This window comes from Drosophila tropicalis, unplaced genomic scaffold, assembly GCF_018151085.1.
Source record: "Drosophila tropicalis isolate 14030-0801.00 unplaced genomic scaffold, ASM1815108v1 contig_1024, whole genome shotgun sequence".
Classification (NCBI taxonomy): domain Eukaryota; kingdom Metazoa; phylum Arthropoda; class Insecta; order Diptera; family Drosophilidae; genus Drosophila; species Drosophila tropicalis.
The window spans coordinates 473185-492222 of NW_027172384.1; the positions used below are offsets into that span (position 1 = coordinate 473185).

Sequence of the window (19038 nt, forward strand, 5' to 3'; positions counted from 1 at the left end):
GCACTTACTCACATACATACATACATCCTTATATATTGATGCACGCACATATGTACATATCCATATACACATAATTCATTTCGGTGTCGCAAATTTATTTAACAAAAAAAGAGAAGAGGAAAGGAACCCAACAACCAACTAAATAACAAATTACGTACGTTTTTGTGAACAACGCGCGTGCATACATACATACATATACTTACGGTGTACACTCAGATACATACAGAGGAACGACACTGGTTCGTCGCTCCATCAAAAATCCGGTTTTTTAACTCGTTGCGGGACGCGTACGCTCTGTAAAGTAAAACGGACGGGGTGAGACGGTGTTGGCTACGCAGGCCTACTCACGGTTTTCTCGAATCACCTGCCATACGGTAGTTATTCCGCTTAAGGTTTGATAGGGCCGGTTTGCGGATGTCCGATCAGAGGGGTGAGGGTCGCCAGTTGCTCTTCCCGCTTCTCTCGCGCTCGCGTGTGTGGTAGTGGGGTGATCGCACACCCACCAACATCAACATCGATAGCTGAGGGAAAATTATTATCCTGGTTTGAGTCATCTCTGCCTTTTGTATTTTTGCTTTTTTGCTGCTTTTTTGTCTCCCACTTTGTATACAGCTGGATAATCTGACTCGTGGTGCGGACATCAGCTGTGCACTGGTCAGGCCAACTCGGGCCTAAAAGCCCCGGGAGCATTACTGGAGGAAAAAGCCGAACGTATCAAGCCAGAAAAGGAGGGAGGCAGGCGGGATATTACGAAAGCGCTTAGAGACAAAGTAGACAGACTGAGAGAATTGCAGCGGGGCAGTTAGCGACATTCTGTGCAACAATTGCGACCCTGAACCGGCACCTAAGTCCTTCGCTACCAAAGGACAGCAAAATGAGAACCAGCGACAGCCATGGGTACCCCGCCAAAGAACAGTCGCCAACACTTCGGAGACCTTTTTTGCTACAGGGCAAAAAAACGATTCCAAGCCGCAAGAAAATTGTTTGCCAAATGCAGGCAAGCAAGCAGAGCCCGCTTGGCAGACAGTGGCTGCGCGACCAGCGAAAAAGGCGATACCCAAAAAGCGTCCACCTGCTATTTTGGTTCAGGGAAAGGGTAACATCTCATACAGCGAAATAGTGAAGCTGGTTACTAGGAGCCACGACGACCGCGTTCGCACGGTAAGACGCACTGCGAAAGGAGACCTGCTGCTGAAACTAAATCCATCTGGCGCCGAAATAGTCGACCAGCTGAGACAGGAAATACAAGTGGCCCTAGCCGGGCAGGTTGAGGCGCGTGCACTGTCAAATATCACCAGGATAACATCTATCCTGGATAGCTGGATATGGATGGCGAAACCACAAGGGAAGAGATAGTTTGCGCGTTGTCAGAGCAACTGAGCGTGCAAATTGAAGACTCGCACATAAAAAGTCTGCGTCCAGCCCACGACGGCTGTCAAAGGGCAATCTTATGCGTCCCGTCAGCAGTGGCCGATATCATCTTGAAGGTTGGCAACCTCAAGATAGGATTTTCTGTGTGCCGCATCCGCAAAAACACATCGGCGGTCAGATGTTACAGGTATCTGACGTTCGGCCTATGCGAGGCGGCGGGCGTCAGCAATAGAGCCCATGCGGCCGGTAGCCAGCGATGTCCAACAACAACGGGTGTACCACCAAAGTTGATCGAAAAGGGCCACCAAAATAAGTAGATTCCTTCAGCTGAATCTTAACCACTGCGAGGCAGCACACGACCTACTTTAGAAGAACATTCGTGAAGTCAAAGCGGTACCTCCTGTAAGGACGCACTGTCGTCATGCGGAGCCTCTCCGATCCAACTGCGACACCTTATGGCAGGGAGCACTTTGTACGCGCACAGGCAGACGGAAAATGGGTCTTCAGCTGCTACCTGCCCGCCAGCGTGAGCCATGATAATTTTTGTAGAGCGCTCGACGAGATAGTCAACGACGCGCGTTCTCGCAGCCCACTCGTTATTGCAGGGAACTTCAACGCATGGGCCCTTGACTGGGGAAGCGCGGTTACCAATGCGAGAGGACGATCGCTTCTGGAAGCCTTTGCATCGCTGGACTTAGTCCTTCTGAACAGAGGGTCAAGCTGCACATTCAGCAGAGCAAGCGGCGGGTCCGTTATCGACCTCACCTTCGTCAGCGGCGGGCTATATAGGTCGTCATCATGGAGCGTTGATGAAATCTACACGGCCAGCGACCACGATGCGATATTATTCACCCTAGGCGTCACCAAACCCCGTCAGGCGGCGCTGCCTCAAAGCAGGGTATACAAGAGCGACACTCTGGACGTAAGAGCCTTCGCCGAGGCAGCGGCAACACACGAGTGAACCCAGAGCACAGCCCAGCGGATGGCAGACCAGCTATCCAGCTTGCTGTCTGCATCGTGCAACGCGAGCATGACGGTAAGGAGACCTTTTTAAGGGACGTCAGCAACCGGTTTTCTGGTGGAAAAGCTCAATTGGAGACATACGAAGAACGTGCTTAGCCTCTAGGCGGCGTTACCAGAGAGCAAAGAAGCGAGGATTGGACACATGGCCGCAACTATGGGCAGCCTATAGCGCATGCAGGAAGGAGCTGAAGAAGGCTATATATGAAACAAAGCGGGAAGTGTTCCTCAGTCTCTGCGACACGGCCGTTCAGGACCCTTGGGGCAGGGCATACAAAATCGTGGTCAAGCGAGTCTACGCCAACAGATTCTCTTCTTCTACTGAAGCCAGAGAGTTGGAACGTATTGTCTGCGATCTTTTCCCCCAGCGAGCGGGCTCCCTAAACTGCAGGCGCGTTGATCATGTTGCTTCCCGCTACCACGTACCAGTCACCACCGATGAAGTGCTTGCGGCCGCCAGGTCGCTGAAACAAAACAAGGCCCCGGGCCCGGACTCCATCCCCACTTCGGCTGGCAATGGCAACTCGCCCAGAAATATTCGCGGCAACCTTCGACCAGTGGCTGAAGGAAGGAGTATTCCCATCTCAGTGGAAGTTGCAAAAGCTGGTGCTGCTCCCCAAGCCTGGGAAACCAGCAGAGGAAGCGTCGTCATATCGTCCAATCTGCCTCGTGGACTCCGTGGCTAAGGTGCTGGAAAGCCTTTTCAGCGCTAGACTGAGCGAGGCGATCAAAGAGGGGGGCGGCCTGTCCGCCAATCAGTACGGATTTCGCAAGGCAAGGTCCACAATAAACGCGGTCAGCAGAGTAGTGTGTACAGCGGCTGATGCTATTAAGGGTTCTCGATGGAAAGGAGGTGCGTAGGAATACTGCCTAGTGATCACCCTGGACGTGAAGAATGCCTTCAACACGGCGGATAGGGGCTGATTTCTTGATGCTGCCAGAAGCTTCGGGATTCCATCGTACCTGTACGAGGTGATATGGAGCTTCTTTTCGGGGAGAAAGCTGGTGTACGCTGCGTCGACTGGATCCGTTCAACGGCAGGTGTCTGCAGGAGTGCCTCAGGGCTCTGTTCTGGGTCCTCTTCTGTGGAACATCATGTACGATGGCATCCTAGAGCCAGAATCATGCTCAACACAAGAGGGCCCAAACAGGAGCGGAGAATGTTGCTGATGAGCGTGGTCAAATCGCAAATATTGTACGCAGCCCAGATCTGGGCACCGACCATGGAGGTCGAAAGCTACCGTCGCCTCATCAGTCCGACTTATCGACTCTGCGCTCTCAGAGTCTGTAGTGCCTTTAGGTCTGTTTCGGAGGATGCAGCATTAGTAGTCGCTGGCATGCTGCCCATCGACATTCTGGCAGCCGAAGTTCGGGCCACTGCAGAGGCCACCAGCAGCGGCATTATGCAGAGTGTCGCTAAAGCAGACGCTAGAAGGCTCAGTTTGAGGAAATGGCAGGACCGATGGGACGCTGCACCAAACAGCAAATGGACGCATCGCCTCATCCCCAATATTGAGGCTTGGGTCGGTAGAAAGCACGGGCAGCTGAGCTTCTACCTCACGCAGGTGCTGAGCGGACACGGCTGCTTCCGCCAATACTTAAACAGGTTCGGCCACGACCACTAATAAATAAATTAATTAAATAATAAATAATCAATTAATTTAAAAAAAAAAAAAAACCTGTGTACTTACGCACACACTTTTCCTTTCGCACACAGCACTCGCGGTGTGTAAAAGCGATCGTTTTTGTTCTTTTTTTTCCTCTCCGCACAACCACAAAACAAATTATTATAACATAATTGATAAACAAAACCAAAAAACAATTATATATACAGTGGTGACACAAAAAAAAAAAAAAAAAATAAAATAGTAATTAAAGTATGCACCGCGATTTCTTGTGTGTTCGAATTGTTTCAATTGCCCAATTAATTTCGTCACGCGCATATCCGCAAACCGGTGCATTTACTTACATACATACATACATCGTCATATATTGATGCACGCACATATGTACATATCCATATACACATAATTCATTTCGGTGTCGCAAATTTTTTTAAACAAAAAAAGAGGAGAGGAAAGGAACCCAACAACCAACTAAATAACAAATTACGTACGTTTTTGTGAACAACTCGCGTGCATACATACATATGTACATACCTTACCTGTGTACCTACGCATGTATGTACATATATCAAAGCATTTGTCCATATGCACTGATCGTTTGTTCTTTTCCTTTCGCACACAGCACTCGCGGTGTGTAAAAGCGATCGCTTTTTTCTTTTTTATTCCTCTCCGCACAACCACAAAAAAAAAATATTATAACAGATTTAATAAACAAAACCAAAAAACAAATATATGAACAGTGGCCGGCAGCTGTTTTCGGAGTAGTGGTGACACGTGTGTCGAGTCGTGATATCGATAGGCGGCTCGAGCGCGCCAAATTCAAATTACACTATTTCTTATTCCCTTATTTCGCCTTGTTCACGCCACCGGGTGAACAGCAGAGAGTGAGGGGTAGGGTTTTTCCCAAAACCGGATTCGGTCATACTGAGGAGGGTGACGAAGGGTTCTCCTGTAAATCGCCATAGGGAGTCGGAATCGAGGTCTTCACCCGAACACCCGTTCTTTTGCTTTTACGATTTGTCATTTTTTTCAACCCGAACCATTTCGTGTGTGTCGGGCTCCCTGTGAATATTTAATAAAGCATAAGTTTATTTAACCGAAGTTTTCGCGCGTTTTTAATTCACCACTCGCTCACCATATCCAGAAGAAATTGGCACCCGCCAACTACTTGTATTTATTTGGATCCTTCCGCCCCTCCACGAACATTGGTCCTTCGAGCCGGATCCTTCCGCTATTCCAGCTTGCATCGGCGGAATTCCTGATAAGTACAACATTTCTTATTAAAAATCTCATTCACATTATATTCCATTACAAACTTATAAAAGTGTGAGGTTTCCCGCTCTTCCATAGCGACCTACACACTTTTGTATACTTGTATGTACATACCTGACCTGTTCCAAGGGTTACATGGTATTTCCCGATCATTTTTGTGTTTATGAAGTGCATTTTTTTTCCATTCTTCGAAATTCGGATTGTCCAAAAGTCCAATTGCATAGCAATACATACATATGTATGTATATACACACATATACATTCCTACATGTAAAAACAGCTGTTTTCTAACCTGCAAGTAGAGGTGCTTAATAACCGAGAATTTATAAAGTACCACTTACCTTTACTTAAAGTGTACAGCACACTCCACGGGCTGATCATTAGTCCATCGGCATAAATTATTTATGTCAAATAATTTTTACATCCATACATACATATGTACATACATAGGTACATACACATGTAATACTTTTGCCGCGTTAAGCACACTTTAACACACATACATATGTCCACATACAATTTGAATTCACCCACACAAAATTAATTGCAGCCACTCCGATTGGCTTTCCGCAATTTAATAATTCGAAACCTACATAATTAAAGTAGGAAATCGTGATCCTCGTTAAACAATTTACAATTAATTAAACTCACAAAACATAAACAACGGCAGAACAGCTGACTCTCGATCAGTGGTGACACTCAAGTCTCATCAGTGCTGACACTTGAGCCAAGCCGTGACTCGGTCACGACATCCATTTTTTCCTTCGTGATTTTCTTATTGTGCAAACATATTTCAATCGACTGATTGAATTTAATTCGCAAAATATTTTCTAAAGAAAAATAAGTACAACTTTATTTACATATATGGAATTAATATTTTGGCTTGTCTTGGTGCATTTTGATCTTTTCCTCAGGGATCCATGAAATTGATCTTGTCCGTTTAATGAAAACTAATTCAGAGTTTTTTTTTTCCTTATTGAAAAGTTTTCGGCACTCCCAATCCTACTGGTCTCAATTTTTCCATACTTTTAAATACTCTTATAAATTTAAACATTTTTCCACATTGTATAAATTTTAATATCCAAGTGATTATATATCCTTATAATTATTCACACAACTGCGAGGAAAATTATAAATCCTTCTAATTTTATTTATGCTATCTATGCTTATTCATTGTGTTCATTAGAAAGAGGAGTCATTTCTTTTTCTCACTCCTCCTCTATACTTAAATTATACAGTCCACTTACGGCTTCGTTTCGATCTCCTCGCTTGAGAGCTCTAATTCCACGAAGTTATTTGTTTCCATTCGATTCGTAATAGCTCAGAGAACACTCTACGATGTCTCTTTCCGACTTTGTTGCCGTGTGCGAGGCATTAACGGCGTTCGAGACTCGCGAGTCCCAGGCTTTAGCTGACGATGTGCCACTCGTCTCCGTGAAAATACACTTAGACCAGCTTAAGTCACTTTGGACAAAAGTCGAGGCAGAGTTTTCACGATGCTATAAAGCCTTGACGGCTCAAAAGAACGAAGATAGTCCGAAGCACATAGCTACAATTAAAGCTAAACATGAATATTGTTATATGGTATATGTGCGAGGCGGGACTTTGTTTGGAGAGCGAATCGAGCAGTTGTCCGCGAAAATGGCTTCCCCACCAGTCACGCTCTCCGTCGATTCCACCCACCAAAGCCACACAGTTCCCCCGTGCGATGTCGAAATCTTCAACGGAGACGGCCTGGCTTGGCCTACATTCCGTGATTTGTTTACCGCGATTTTTATCCATAATCCAAGCCTAACACAAGTGGAGAAATTTTACCACTTAAGTTGCAAAACTCGCGGTGAAGCCAGAGCCATTGTTTCTAGGTCACCCTTGACCAATGAAGGGTTCCAGTCCGCGTGGGATAACCTCACTGCGCGATACGAAAATAATCGATTATTGATTATGAGCCAAGCCAATCAGCTTCTACAGATCCCAGCTGTAACACAAGAGTCTGGCAAAGCCTTGAGAGAACTGCAGACGTCAATTCAAGGTTGCTTAACCGGTCTTGAGCTTTCCGGGGCTTGTACAGACAATTGGGATATCCTTCTCATAGCAATCTGTACGAGCAAAATGCCCAAATCCACCCTTCTGTTGTGGGAACAGTCCGTTCCAAATAAGACCGCCGTCTCATCCTGGGACGACCTGAATCGATTCCTAACTGATCGCCACCGTGTACTAGAGGCCACAGATGTCCTTCAACCAAACTCTAGCGGTCAGACCTTTCCATCCGTAAGCCGAAAACCTACGGCACGAGCTCAGGCCTTTTCCGCTTAAGTGCAAGAGAGCTCAGCACCTGATGCTTGTATAATTCCGAATCCTGCGTCCTCCGATTCTTCCAGCAGCCCTCCTGTAAACGTGGGAAGTTACTTCGCCTCCACTCGCAACACTGGCCTCCTGGGTACTGCAAGGGTAACTATTCATCATCGTGGCAAGCAGTTTCAAATCCGCGCTTTGATTGATATGGGATCCGAAGCGTCCTTTATTTCCCAAAGAATGTTTGAATTGATTAATCCTCCAAGCTGCAAAGTATCAACTAGCATTCGCGGTATTGGGCAATGCGATGCTGGTAGCGGCGACAAAGTGTGCCGCCTACAGATTTCTCCTCCTGACGAACCGCTGCGACAGTTCCAAGCAGTCGCCGTGGTGCTGCCTAGTGTAGCTGAAGCACTTCCGTCCCGCGCCGTCCCGAATAAGGTGAAGCAGGATTCGCTTGACCTTCCGCTCGCTGATCCGCTATTTCACCAAAGAGCTCCTGTGGATTTGGTGCTTGGAGCCGAGCTCCTTCCCACTATCCTTGGGGAACGAATCATCAAGAATGTTGGTGATTCTTTCGTGGGGATCGAGACGATGTTCGGATGGGTTCTCTGTGGATCCGTTACTGGAAAATCCAGACGGTCTCGGTCCACCTCCTCCAGCAGCCCGAAAATGTCTCTAAGGACAGCAGCACCATCCGATTTAGAACGCAGTTCCAATTGCTTCAGGTGCCGCGTTTGTCAAGGGGTACACGCGCTCCGTCAGTGCCGACAGTTTCGAGGACTACGAGCTGACGACAGGCTACGGGTAGTCTTAAGCAACGGATACTGCCCGAACTGTTTGGCTCATGAGCATTCCAATGGTTCCTGCAGGAGCACAGCAGGATGCCATCGATGTGGCAAGCAACACCACACGCTCTTGCACATCGACAGCTCTGTCGCGTACATCCAACCCAAGGAGCAAAGACCCGAAAAGCACCCGCCTTTCATTCGGGCTTCTATCCAAAGGTCTTCAGCCATCGTGCCGCCTACTCCATCTGCATCCAAAGTTCCCCCTCCATCTCCACCCGTGTCTTGGCGATCCAGAACGCTGCCATCCCCCATCCTTAGACATGTCCAGCGAGGCAATTGCAACTTGTTGCAAGGGGGGCGGTATGTTCACGCCACCGGGTGAACAGCAGAGAGTGAGGGGTAGGGTTTTTCCCAAAACCGAATTCGGTCATACTGAGGAGGGTGACGAAGGGTTCTCCTGTAAATCGCCATAGGGAGTCGGAATCGAGGTCTTCACCCGAACACCCGTTCTTTTGCTTTTACGATTTGTCATTTTTTTCAACCCGAACCATTTCGTGTGTGTCGGGCTCCCTGTGAATATTTAATAAAGCATAAGTTTATTTAACCGAAGTTTTCGCGCGTTTTTAATTCACCACTCGCTCACCATATCCAGAAGAAATTGGCACCCGCCAACTACTTGTATTTATTTGGATCCTTCCGCCCCTCCACGAACACGCCTAATTATATACCCGTCCATATTTATAAATAAAGATATATATAACTTCTTCCGGCCATTATTTTGCCCACATATATATATCCGCCCTTGTTTATAGATAAATACATATATATTTTTTTCCAGCATTATCGTGCCCATATATATATCCGCCCATATTTATAAATAAATACATATATAATTTTTTCCAGCCTTTATTGTGCTCATATATTTATATTTCCATTTCCATCCAGATTTAAATAAATATTTATATTCTTTGTCCTGTACATCTTTATTTATATATTTCATCCGTGTTTTGTTTTATAGTTACTCCCATCGTTACTTACAAATCCATCTAAACTTGTTTTGTAATCACTCCGCTTTGTCTTCGTGTAATTTTCGATCCGCGTTCGTGCGTTCGTATATTGGTCCACATATATCTCCACTAAAAGTCTTCTTTTCCGAGCCACGCGCGAGGGAATATCCCGCAATCCTGCGGGGCACAGTGACAAAATTCTTGCTCCCTTATACAGTCTACTTCTCTTTTTTTGAGCCGTCCAAGACCGCGCCAAAGTCTCACAGTCTTTCGTCTCCCTCTGCAACTCCGGAGAAGGTTCGGCCTTCGAAGACTCCGTTGACCGTGAAGCGTACGGACATTCCGCGCCAGACGGACATTCTGCTCGCGTACGGACATTCTGCTCGCAGCCGCAGCGTCCGGTCCGTCCTCGTCCTACCTAAGGTTCGCGGATTCTCGGTAAAAGACTCGAGCGAACACAAAGGTCGTTCCAAGTTTTCAACCCAGGCTCAGATCTGTTATTGTGACGCACAGACGTTCCCGTCACCTGATCCGTACCAGAACAGCGTAGAGAACAATCTAGAATGTCCCTCTCCGATTTCGTTCTGGCGTGCGACGCATTGACTCTATTCGAAGCTCGTGAGAGTGAAGCTTTAACTTCTGAAGTGCCCTTGTTATCCATTAAAATACACTTAGAGCAGCTCAAATCCCGTTGGTCAACTGTCGGGTTGGAATACTCCCGTTGTCACAAGGCCTTGACGGTCCAAACCGACAAAGAAAGCCTAGCAAACATAAGCCACATCAAGGCGAAGCATGAATCCGCTTACGCGGCGTATGTGCGATGCGGGACGTTGTTCGGAGAACGCATTGAACCGCTCTCGGCACAGATGGCGGGTCTTTACGTCAGCCAACCGCTCCGTCGTGGCCTCCGGGGCAGAGTTCCTTCGTGTGTGGTTGAGACATTTGATGCCGACAGCCTAGCATGGGCCACACTTCGCGATTTGTTCGCTGCCAATTATATCGCCAATCCGTATTTGTCACAAGTGGAGAAGCTCTATCACTTGAACGCCAAGACGCGAGGTGAAGCGAGAACCATCGTGGTTAAGTCCCCCCTAACGAATGAGGGTTTCCAGGCCGCGTGGGAGAATCTCACCGCACGGTACTGAAATAACCGTCTGCTTGTCATGACAAGTTGCTAGACAACTCCTTCACATTCCCGCGGTGGCACAAGAGTCGGGCAAATCCTTGCGAGAGCTGCAGACTATGTTTCGAGGGTGTCTTACAGCTCTTGAGCGTTCGGGTGTTATCACTGAGAATTGGGATGTCTTAGTTATCGCTTATCAAATTGCCGAAGGCCACAATCCTCCTGTGGGAACAATCAGTGCCAAATAAGACTATCGTCTCCACTCGGTACGATTTGAACCAATTCCTCACTGATCGGTTTCGCGTACTGGATGCCACCGAAGAACATAAGTCGGCCCCAAGTGTCCAAGCTATCCCCGCAAATCCTCCTCGACGATGAAGGTCCAAGCGTTTCCCGCGAAAGCTCAGCTCAAACCGGCGTCGTGCAAGCTTTGCCATATGGAAAATCACCCAATACGGCTTTGCCCAAATTTCCTTGACATGCCTGTTCAGAGGTGTTTGGAAACCATTAGACAGCAGGAACTCTGTTAAAACTGTTTTGATCGCGATCATCAAGTGAAGGGCTGCTCAAGTGCGCATAATTTTCATAAGGAAGCGTCATTACACCTTGTTGCATTCGAGCGACGTGTCCATGTCCTCATGGTCCGCTGCGCAAGTCCCACCATTCATCGCCACAGCGTCCGTCCACCAACGTTCAGCTCACAAATGCTCAAAGTTATTTTGCATCCACCCCAGGCAGAGGGCTCTTAGGCCCTCACCATCGTGGTGTGAAGCTCCATATTCGTGCGTTGATCGACACGGGGACCGATTCCACCTTCCTATCCGAACGTGTCTTCAACATGGTCCAGCCCCCTTTTTATCCAGTAGACGCCGCGGTTACTGGCATGGGCCAGAGTGATGGAGGATGTGCCGACAAGGTGTGTCTGCTAACTCTGTCTCCTCCGTGTCGTATCCAAATTGTCGGGGGCAATTCCATCGGCTCCATCCCTTAACACGGTTTCGACGCAGTGCCTCGATCGCCCCCTGGATGACCCGTACTACAACAAGCCCGCGAGTTAACATCCTGGATAAGTCGTAGTCGAGGAAATAAGGAACTTTTCCCTGTGTTTATTTACTTTTACTTTTTTCTATAAAAAAAACATCCGTCTTGTTTGACGTTCAACACACAATGAATATTTTTATTCGGCAACAATGCCGTTCTCTCCTTCAGTTAATTATGTATGTATGTATATATGTATGTACGTATATATGTATGTATGTATGTTTTTTTTTAATTTTTTTTTTTTTATTTCGTTTATTAATTTATTAATTTACTACAGGAAAACAAAAATTCATATATACATAGCGTTTCACAATGTAGACTGCGTTTGATAGAAAGGAAGATGGCGAGTGATCCGGGACAGCACATGCGGTACCGCCTGTTTGGCATTGCTTCGCATGCGGTCTTACCAGATCCTAGCCTCTCTCTCTCTCTAGCCTTCTGAGCTCCTTCATTATGGTAGCGGCGAACTTACTAGCCGCCTCCCAGTTCTTTACATCAGCCAACATGAGCAGAACCAAGTTGTCCGCCGTGACTCTTTGTCCAACTTCGTCGCACAGGCTCTGTCTCGCTTCGTCGTAGCGCGGGTAAAGAAATGCAACATGGTGCGCGTCTTCGACTATTCCACTACCACACCATGTACATTCATCTGCTGTATCGTGCCTAAACCGCTGCAGGTAGCTTCTAAAACAGCCATGGCCACTCAAGAGCTGAGTTAGGTAAAAATTTACCTCGCCATGCGTTCTGTTCAACCAGGGGTCGAGCTTCGGAATTAGCCGGTGCGTCCATCTTCCCTTAGGCGATAGGTCCCAGCGCCTCTGCCACCTGCATATGCTTTGTAGCCGCTGGTGCTGCCGGTTGCCCGTCTCTGAAGAAGAGCCGCTGGATGCGTCCGTTTTCTTGCCGTAGTACATGGCCTTGGACTCTCTGACTAGTTCGTCAATTGGCACCATGCTTGCTAGAACCAGTGCCGCCTCGTCCGACACCGTCCTAAAGGCGCTGCACACCCTGATTGCGCTCAGCCTGTAAGTCGCCTCGAGGTCGCGGCGGTAGCTTTTTTTGTCCATTGCATCGGCCCAGATAGGAGCGGCGTAAAAGGCTATCGACCTTGTGAGACCCGTCAGCAGTCTTCTACGTCCCTCCTTGGGGCCTCGCGTGTTCATCATAATCCTTGAAAGTGACCTTACAGAGACAAGGGCCCTTTTATTCGCGTACTCAAGGTGTTCGCGAAAGTACAGACGGGTGTCCAGCATAACTCCCAGGTACTTGATGGCCCTTTGCGACAGAATCCGGGTGGTACCGACCCATATCTCGGCCCGTTCCACTAGCTTCCTGCTGCTGATAAGGACCGCCTCGGACTTGTGCTTAGCCATCGGTCCACACTGGCGACTGCATCTATGCACCACGCCTCTGCATCCTTCAACTCCTTCGCCACCACCACCAGTGCTACGTCGTCAGCAAACCCGACGATTTGTGTGTGCGACGGTAGCTGCAGCTTCAGGATACCGTCGTACATGACGTTCCACAGGAGCGGGCCCAGGACGGAGCCTTGCGGGACTCCTGATGAAACATCTTGCTCCTTCGTGCTTTCAGAAGTAGCGTAGTGTAGGGTACGTCCTTCAAAGTAGCTCCTTACTAGTTGCACCAAGCCTCTTGATACGCCAAACGACTCCAGACCTTCTAGGATTCTGCCCCATCTCGCCGTGTTGAAGGCATTGCGCACATCCAATGTAACCACTAGGCAGTATTTCTTAGATCCGCCCTTCCATCTGGTTCCAGAAATGGCGTCCGCCGCAATATTGACCCCCCTGTTTATGGCGTCAGTAGTGGACCGTGCTTTCCTGAAGCCGAACTGCATTTCGGATAAGTCGCCATGTCGTTCGATTTCTTGCTGTATCCGAGCCCCTATGATAGATTCAAGGACCTTTCCTGAGGTATCTATCAGGCAGATGGCCCGGTATGAGGATGCCTCGCCCGGTGGTTTGCCCGGCTTAGGGAGAAGCAATAGGTTCTGGCGTTTCCAAATGCTCGGAAATTTTTGTTCTCGCAGGCACTGATTGTACATCTCCGTGAAAACTGCAGGGACAAGTGAGACAGCCAAACCAAGAGCTCTGTTCGGGATAGCGTCTGGGCCAGGGGCCTTGCTCGGTCTCATCCTGCGGACTATGGAAATTACTTCCTCGCATGAGCACTCTTTTAATCTATCATCGCAGTGACGAAGTGGGTGGTCACGCAAAGCGTCCTCGCAGTTGGGAAAAAGAGTCGTCACGATCCGATCTAGGAACAGTGGGTCGCAGGGGGTATCGAGTGGGTCCGAACGCAGTCTTTTGACTATCGTTTGGTACGCCTTGCCCCAAGGGTCCTGCTCGGCTGTATCGCATAGCGATAGGAAGGCTTCTCTCTTACTTGAGCTAATTTCTTTCTTTAGAAGTCTCCTCCGATATGTTTGTATGTATATATGTATGTGTGTAAATATGTATGTATGTATATATGTATGTGTTATTCGTTGCCTTTTTTGCTGTGTTGTCCGTGGTTAGTGTATTTGAAGGTGAATTCGTTGGTGTGGTGACCGGGTAGGTAACTCGCGCCTATTGATATGATTATCGGTGTAGACCTGTTTCCCCACATCCTCGGAGAGCCGATCAAAAAGGAGGTTCTGTGTGGAGCGATCATGCCTGACCCTCCGGTGGCTCGGTTATGTTTCGCTGCACAGACGCGAGTCCGGAAGCAAAACTTGATGTACTGCTCACCAAGTTTTGAAAGGTGGAAGACCTTCCCGCAAAGTCGGAAAGGGAGGATGACGTATTCTGCGAGCGGAATTTCCAGGAGACCTCCCGAAGCGGGAAGGACGGCCGATATGTTGTGTCCCTACCGTTCAAAGGTCCGAATAACGTCGACTTGGGTCATTCAAGACCTATCGCGCTGGCTCAATTCCTGCGGAATGAAGCACGATGGCACGTATGATGCCATCATTCAGGAGTGCGAGGAATTGGGCCATATGATTCGAGTGACACCACCACAGGATGGAAAAAACTTCTATCTCACCCATCACGCGGTGTTCAAGCCCGACAGCACCACCACCAAGGTATGCGTGGTATTTAACGCGTCGAGCCCCTCCACACGAGGCGTCAGCCTTAACGATGTCTTGCACACCGGGCTTACTTTCCAGGCCGATCTCACGCTTCAGGTACTGAAATGGCGGTTCTTTTAGTTCGTTTTCAACGCTGACAACGCAGATGTAACGACAAATCCGAGTCGACCCCAGGCATACCCCTTTTCAGCGGATCCTCTACCGAGATCGTCATGGCGGTATTCAGGACTATGAGCTACAGACTGTCACGTTTGGGGTTAACTGCGCGCCGTTCTTGGCGATACGAGTCCTTTTTACAATTGGCACAAGATGTGCAAGCGATGTACCCTCAGGCGAGCGAAATCCTTCGGAACTACATGTATGTTAATGATGTCCTTGCCGTCTCGCCATACGAGAGCTTCAAGCTGCCCTCCAATCTGCGGGCCTCCCTCCAATAAGAAGGAAGTACTTCAAGCTATCCCGAGAGAGCACCTGCTGCGAGAGGACTTTCTCGAGCTGGAAGACGCGAGCACTGCAAAAACCTTGGGAATCCGCTGGCAAGCCGCCGAGGACGTCTTTTTCTTCACCGTAGCGGACCTACCATCGCAGGAGTCGATCTCCAAGAGGCAGGTTCTGTCCCATATCGCTAAACTCTTCGACCCCGCTGGCTGGCTAGCCCCATTTGTTATCCGAGCGAAGATATTCATGCAGCAAATCTGGCTAACCGAACTGGGCTAAGATGACGCTCTGCCGCCTCTCCTGCTGCAGCAATGGCACGAATTCTTGCAAGATTACCCAGGCCTCAGTCAACTCCGCATCCCCCGTTGGCTAAACACCAGCGATACGCTCTCGTGGGAGCTTCATGACTTCTGTGACGCATCACAGAAAGCGTATAGAGCAGCCCTATATGTGCGGGTTCGGTATCGCGATCAAGTAAGCGTCCATTAATTAACGGCTAAGACCCGCGTGGCTCCAGTCAAAACATTCTCTGGGCTTCGATCGTTTCTGAACTCCCAATCCCACCTGCAACCTCCCAGGTTTGGACCGACTCTACCATTGTTTTGGCTTGGCTTAATAAAGCCCCGTGTAGTTGGTCCACCTTCGTGGCCAATCGAGTTTCCAGCATCTCTAAAAGCACCAGTGGCCAAATCTGGTCACATGTGCGTTCTGGGGACAACTCCCCTGATCTGGCAAGCCGTGGAGTCTCCGCGGCCGAGTACGGCCCAACTTTCAATAATGAACTCCCAGACACCCAGCTGGAGCAACAAGTCCAGCGCCACACCGCCGCGACCACCCTACTCAATGACGTCAGCGAACGTTTCTCGGACTATGGTAGGGCATTACAAGTCACCGAGTGCATCCTACGCTTCGCCACCAAAAGGTTTTCGACGCCCTCCACGGTCGGATTCGGATCTCCCAGCGTTGAGAATACGTAGCGGGCTTTTGGTGAAGGGCGACTCCTTCCATCATCCAGCACGCTACTCAATTTCAGCCCATTTCTCGACGAACATGGGATACTCCGCTCTTGCGGACGACTTCGGGCCGCTGAATTCCTCCGGTATGATGAACCTCACCCCATTCTCCTTCCCTATAATACCCATTTCACGCGACTGCTTGTCGAATTCGCCCACCGCATGGCGGCAATCAACTGATGGTGCGGTATCTGCGCACCAAATTCTGGATCCCACGGATCAAGAACCTGGTGAAGTCCCACATCCAGGGGTGTAAGGTCTGCATCGTTCATCGTCGACGACTACAGGCTCAAATGATGGGTGATCTCTCTCGAGAGCACATCACGTACTCCAGGCCCTTCACCCACACGGGCATTGATTTTGCAGGGCCTTTCGAGATTAAGAATTACACCGGCCGTGCGTGTCTCACTACGAAGGGTTATGTCTGCGTATTTGTGTGTTTCAGCACGAAGGCAATCCATCTCGAGGCTACCTCCGACAACGATTTCTCGCAGCCTTCTCTCGGTTTGTCGCACTGAGACAATGCCCACAGCGCATTCATTCCGCCAATGGCAAAACCATTGTAGGGGATACCAAGCTTAATATAATGAAGGCTTTTCCCCAGCACATTTTATCTTGGCAGTTCATTCCGCCGAGCGTTCCCCATATGGGAGGACTATGGGAAGCAGGGGTCAAAAGTTTTAAGACCCTACTTAACAAGTCCTCATCTACTGTTAGGTACACGTTCGAGGAACTTTCCACTCTCCTGTGGAAACTCCAGGCCAATTTCTCCCATGAGCGAGGACCCAGAGGATCTGCTGGCACTGAGCCCGGAACACTTCCGGATTGGAGGACCGCTCTTATTCATTGCGACGAAGAAGATTCTGGTCGATCCTATGTCGCTAATCAGCCGATGGCAGCGACTGAAGGCAATCCAGCATGCTTTCTGCCGCAGTTGAAAAAGTGAATACCTTAAGGAGGTCCACAAACGGAATAAATGGAAATCATCGGCTCGCAGTCTCTAGACCGGCGACCTCGTGATCGTGTCCGAGGATAATCTCCCCTCCAACGAGTGGCGCTTAGGGCGAATTGAGCGCACTCTTCCCGGGGCTGACGGTCCGAGTGGCTGATGTCACCACAGCGCGTGGGTCTATCCGAAGACCCGTTGAAAAGCTCATCCTGTTGCAAGACTACAAGAGTCCTGAGCCTAAAAACCCATAGTGACTCTCAATTCCTCTATGTTCCGTCCGACTGTACTCGTCTCCGTGCATGTTGTTCGTTCTCGAGCATCGACTAATCCACTCTCCCCTATGTAATTTCTTTTGTTGAAGTTCTTCAGATCGACTCTCTATAGCGAAATGGCCCCCACGATTCTGCCGCTCCACCGCAGCAAACGATCTGATTCACGCACTCCGGCAGTGTCGGCGATTTCTGAACCTCCGAGGGGAAAAGCGGCCCCGGGCGGTGCTTATAAATAAGTACTGCCCCAATTGCTTTGCACACGAACACTCATCCGACGCGTGCCGGAGTCGCCATGGATGCCGACGATGTGGGAAAAATCTCCATACCCTGCTCCATATGGCCAACCAGCCACCGAGACAACGCTCCCTAGACCGGCGTCGCATCCAGTCACCCTCCCCGGGACGTGATGCACCGCCGCCACAACCCCGTTCCCGATTATCTTCCGACCGCTCCGGTTCTACAGAAGGCGCACCCGAGATCTCTCTCTCCTCCCTGCTCCACGCCAGGACGACGACTGTCATGCCAACAGCAGTCCTCCGGTTGGGGAATGGCGCGAAATCCTTCGAGACCAGCGTCCTCTTCGATGCGTGTGCGGCTGAGAGCCGAATCAAAACGCCGTCAACGAGTCAAGGTCCGACCGTACGTTCCGGCGGAATGTTATATTCCGGGTCGAAGAGGATCTGCGCATCCGCACTCCCATCCGGAAAGTGTCGGCGCCGGTCCGTGAGAAATTCCCCACGCCGATCCTGGCCGACCCCAATTTCTATCGGGGCTGACCTCTATCTTGATGTCATCCAACCAGGCTGTGTGCCCGGTCTTAGCGGTATACTCGCAGCCCAGAGCACAGTGTTCGGATGGGTCGTCTCCGGCTCCTGTGGGATCTAGGCGCTCCAGGACGGTGCCGTCCCCCATCCTACATATGTCCAGGGCAATTGCAACATGTAGCAAGGGGGGCGGTATGTTCACGCCACCGGGTGAAAAGCAGTGAGTGGCGAAGAGCAGTGAGGAGTGAGGAGGGTTTTTTGATCCTCGGCGGCTACGATCACTCTGGGGGGTGTGAATTAATTTTTCTGATAGGCATCGCCATATTGCTTCAGTACAAGTTTTTCACCCGAACACCCGTTGTTTCTCCAGAATTTTCTATCTTTCGATTTTGTTATAATTTTGAACCGAAGCATCTGCGCGTGTGTATCGGTATCCTTTTAAACCTAAATAATATCATCAGTGAATTAAACGCAGTTCTCGCGGAACTGGAGTACACTATAATGTCATCCAGATAAACAAGGCAATCCTTATAAATAAGATATTCCAAAAGATTCTTCATGCATCTTTGGAATGTTGCCGGGGCATTTTTAAGACCAAGTGGTATACGTGTGTATTCTTAATGGCCATGTCTAAATGAGAAAGCTGTTTTTGTAATAGATTCAGGATCCATTTGAATTTGATGAAATGCCTTAGCTAAATCAATGGTGGTGAAGTATTGACATTTTCCAGTTTGTCGGGAATTCCTTCCATGAATGGAATTGAAAATTAGTCATCTATTGTGACTTCATTTAGATTTCGATAGTCAATGACTAATCTGAAGATTTACTTGTTAGCCGCTATACAGGAGTGCTCGAAATTCTCCTGCAATATTGACCAAGCAGTGTGGTAATTGGCCTCTGTTAATTCCAGGTGTCGTATCAATCTCTCTGCTTCTCCATTTTCTCTATTGGAGGCATTTGAATCATGAACCA

The 19038-nt window shown here is 49.0% G+C and overlaps 2 protein-coding genes across 2 annotated transcripts; both read left to right on the plus strand.

The window, feature by feature from the left end:
• The first annotated feature begins 1792 nt into the window (after positions 1-1792).
• Positions 1793-3077, plus strand: LOC137571925 (uncharacterized). Its single transcript, XM_068283669.1, has 2 exons — positions 1793-2293; positions 2427-3077. The coding sequence occupies exons 1-2, from the start codon at positions 1793-1795 to the stop codon at positions 3075-3077; spliced, it is 1152 nt and encodes a 383-aa protein (XP_068139770.1).
• A 13183-nt stretch (positions 3078-16260) lies between these two features.
• Positions 16261-17027, plus strand: LOC137571938 (uncharacterized). Its single transcript, XM_068283708.1, has 2 exons — positions 16261-16477; positions 16576-17027. The coding sequence occupies exons 1-2, from the start codon at positions 16261-16263 to the stop codon at positions 17025-17027; spliced, it is 669 nt and encodes a 222-aa protein (XP_068139809.1).
• Positions 17028-19038: the final 2011 nt, after the last annotated feature.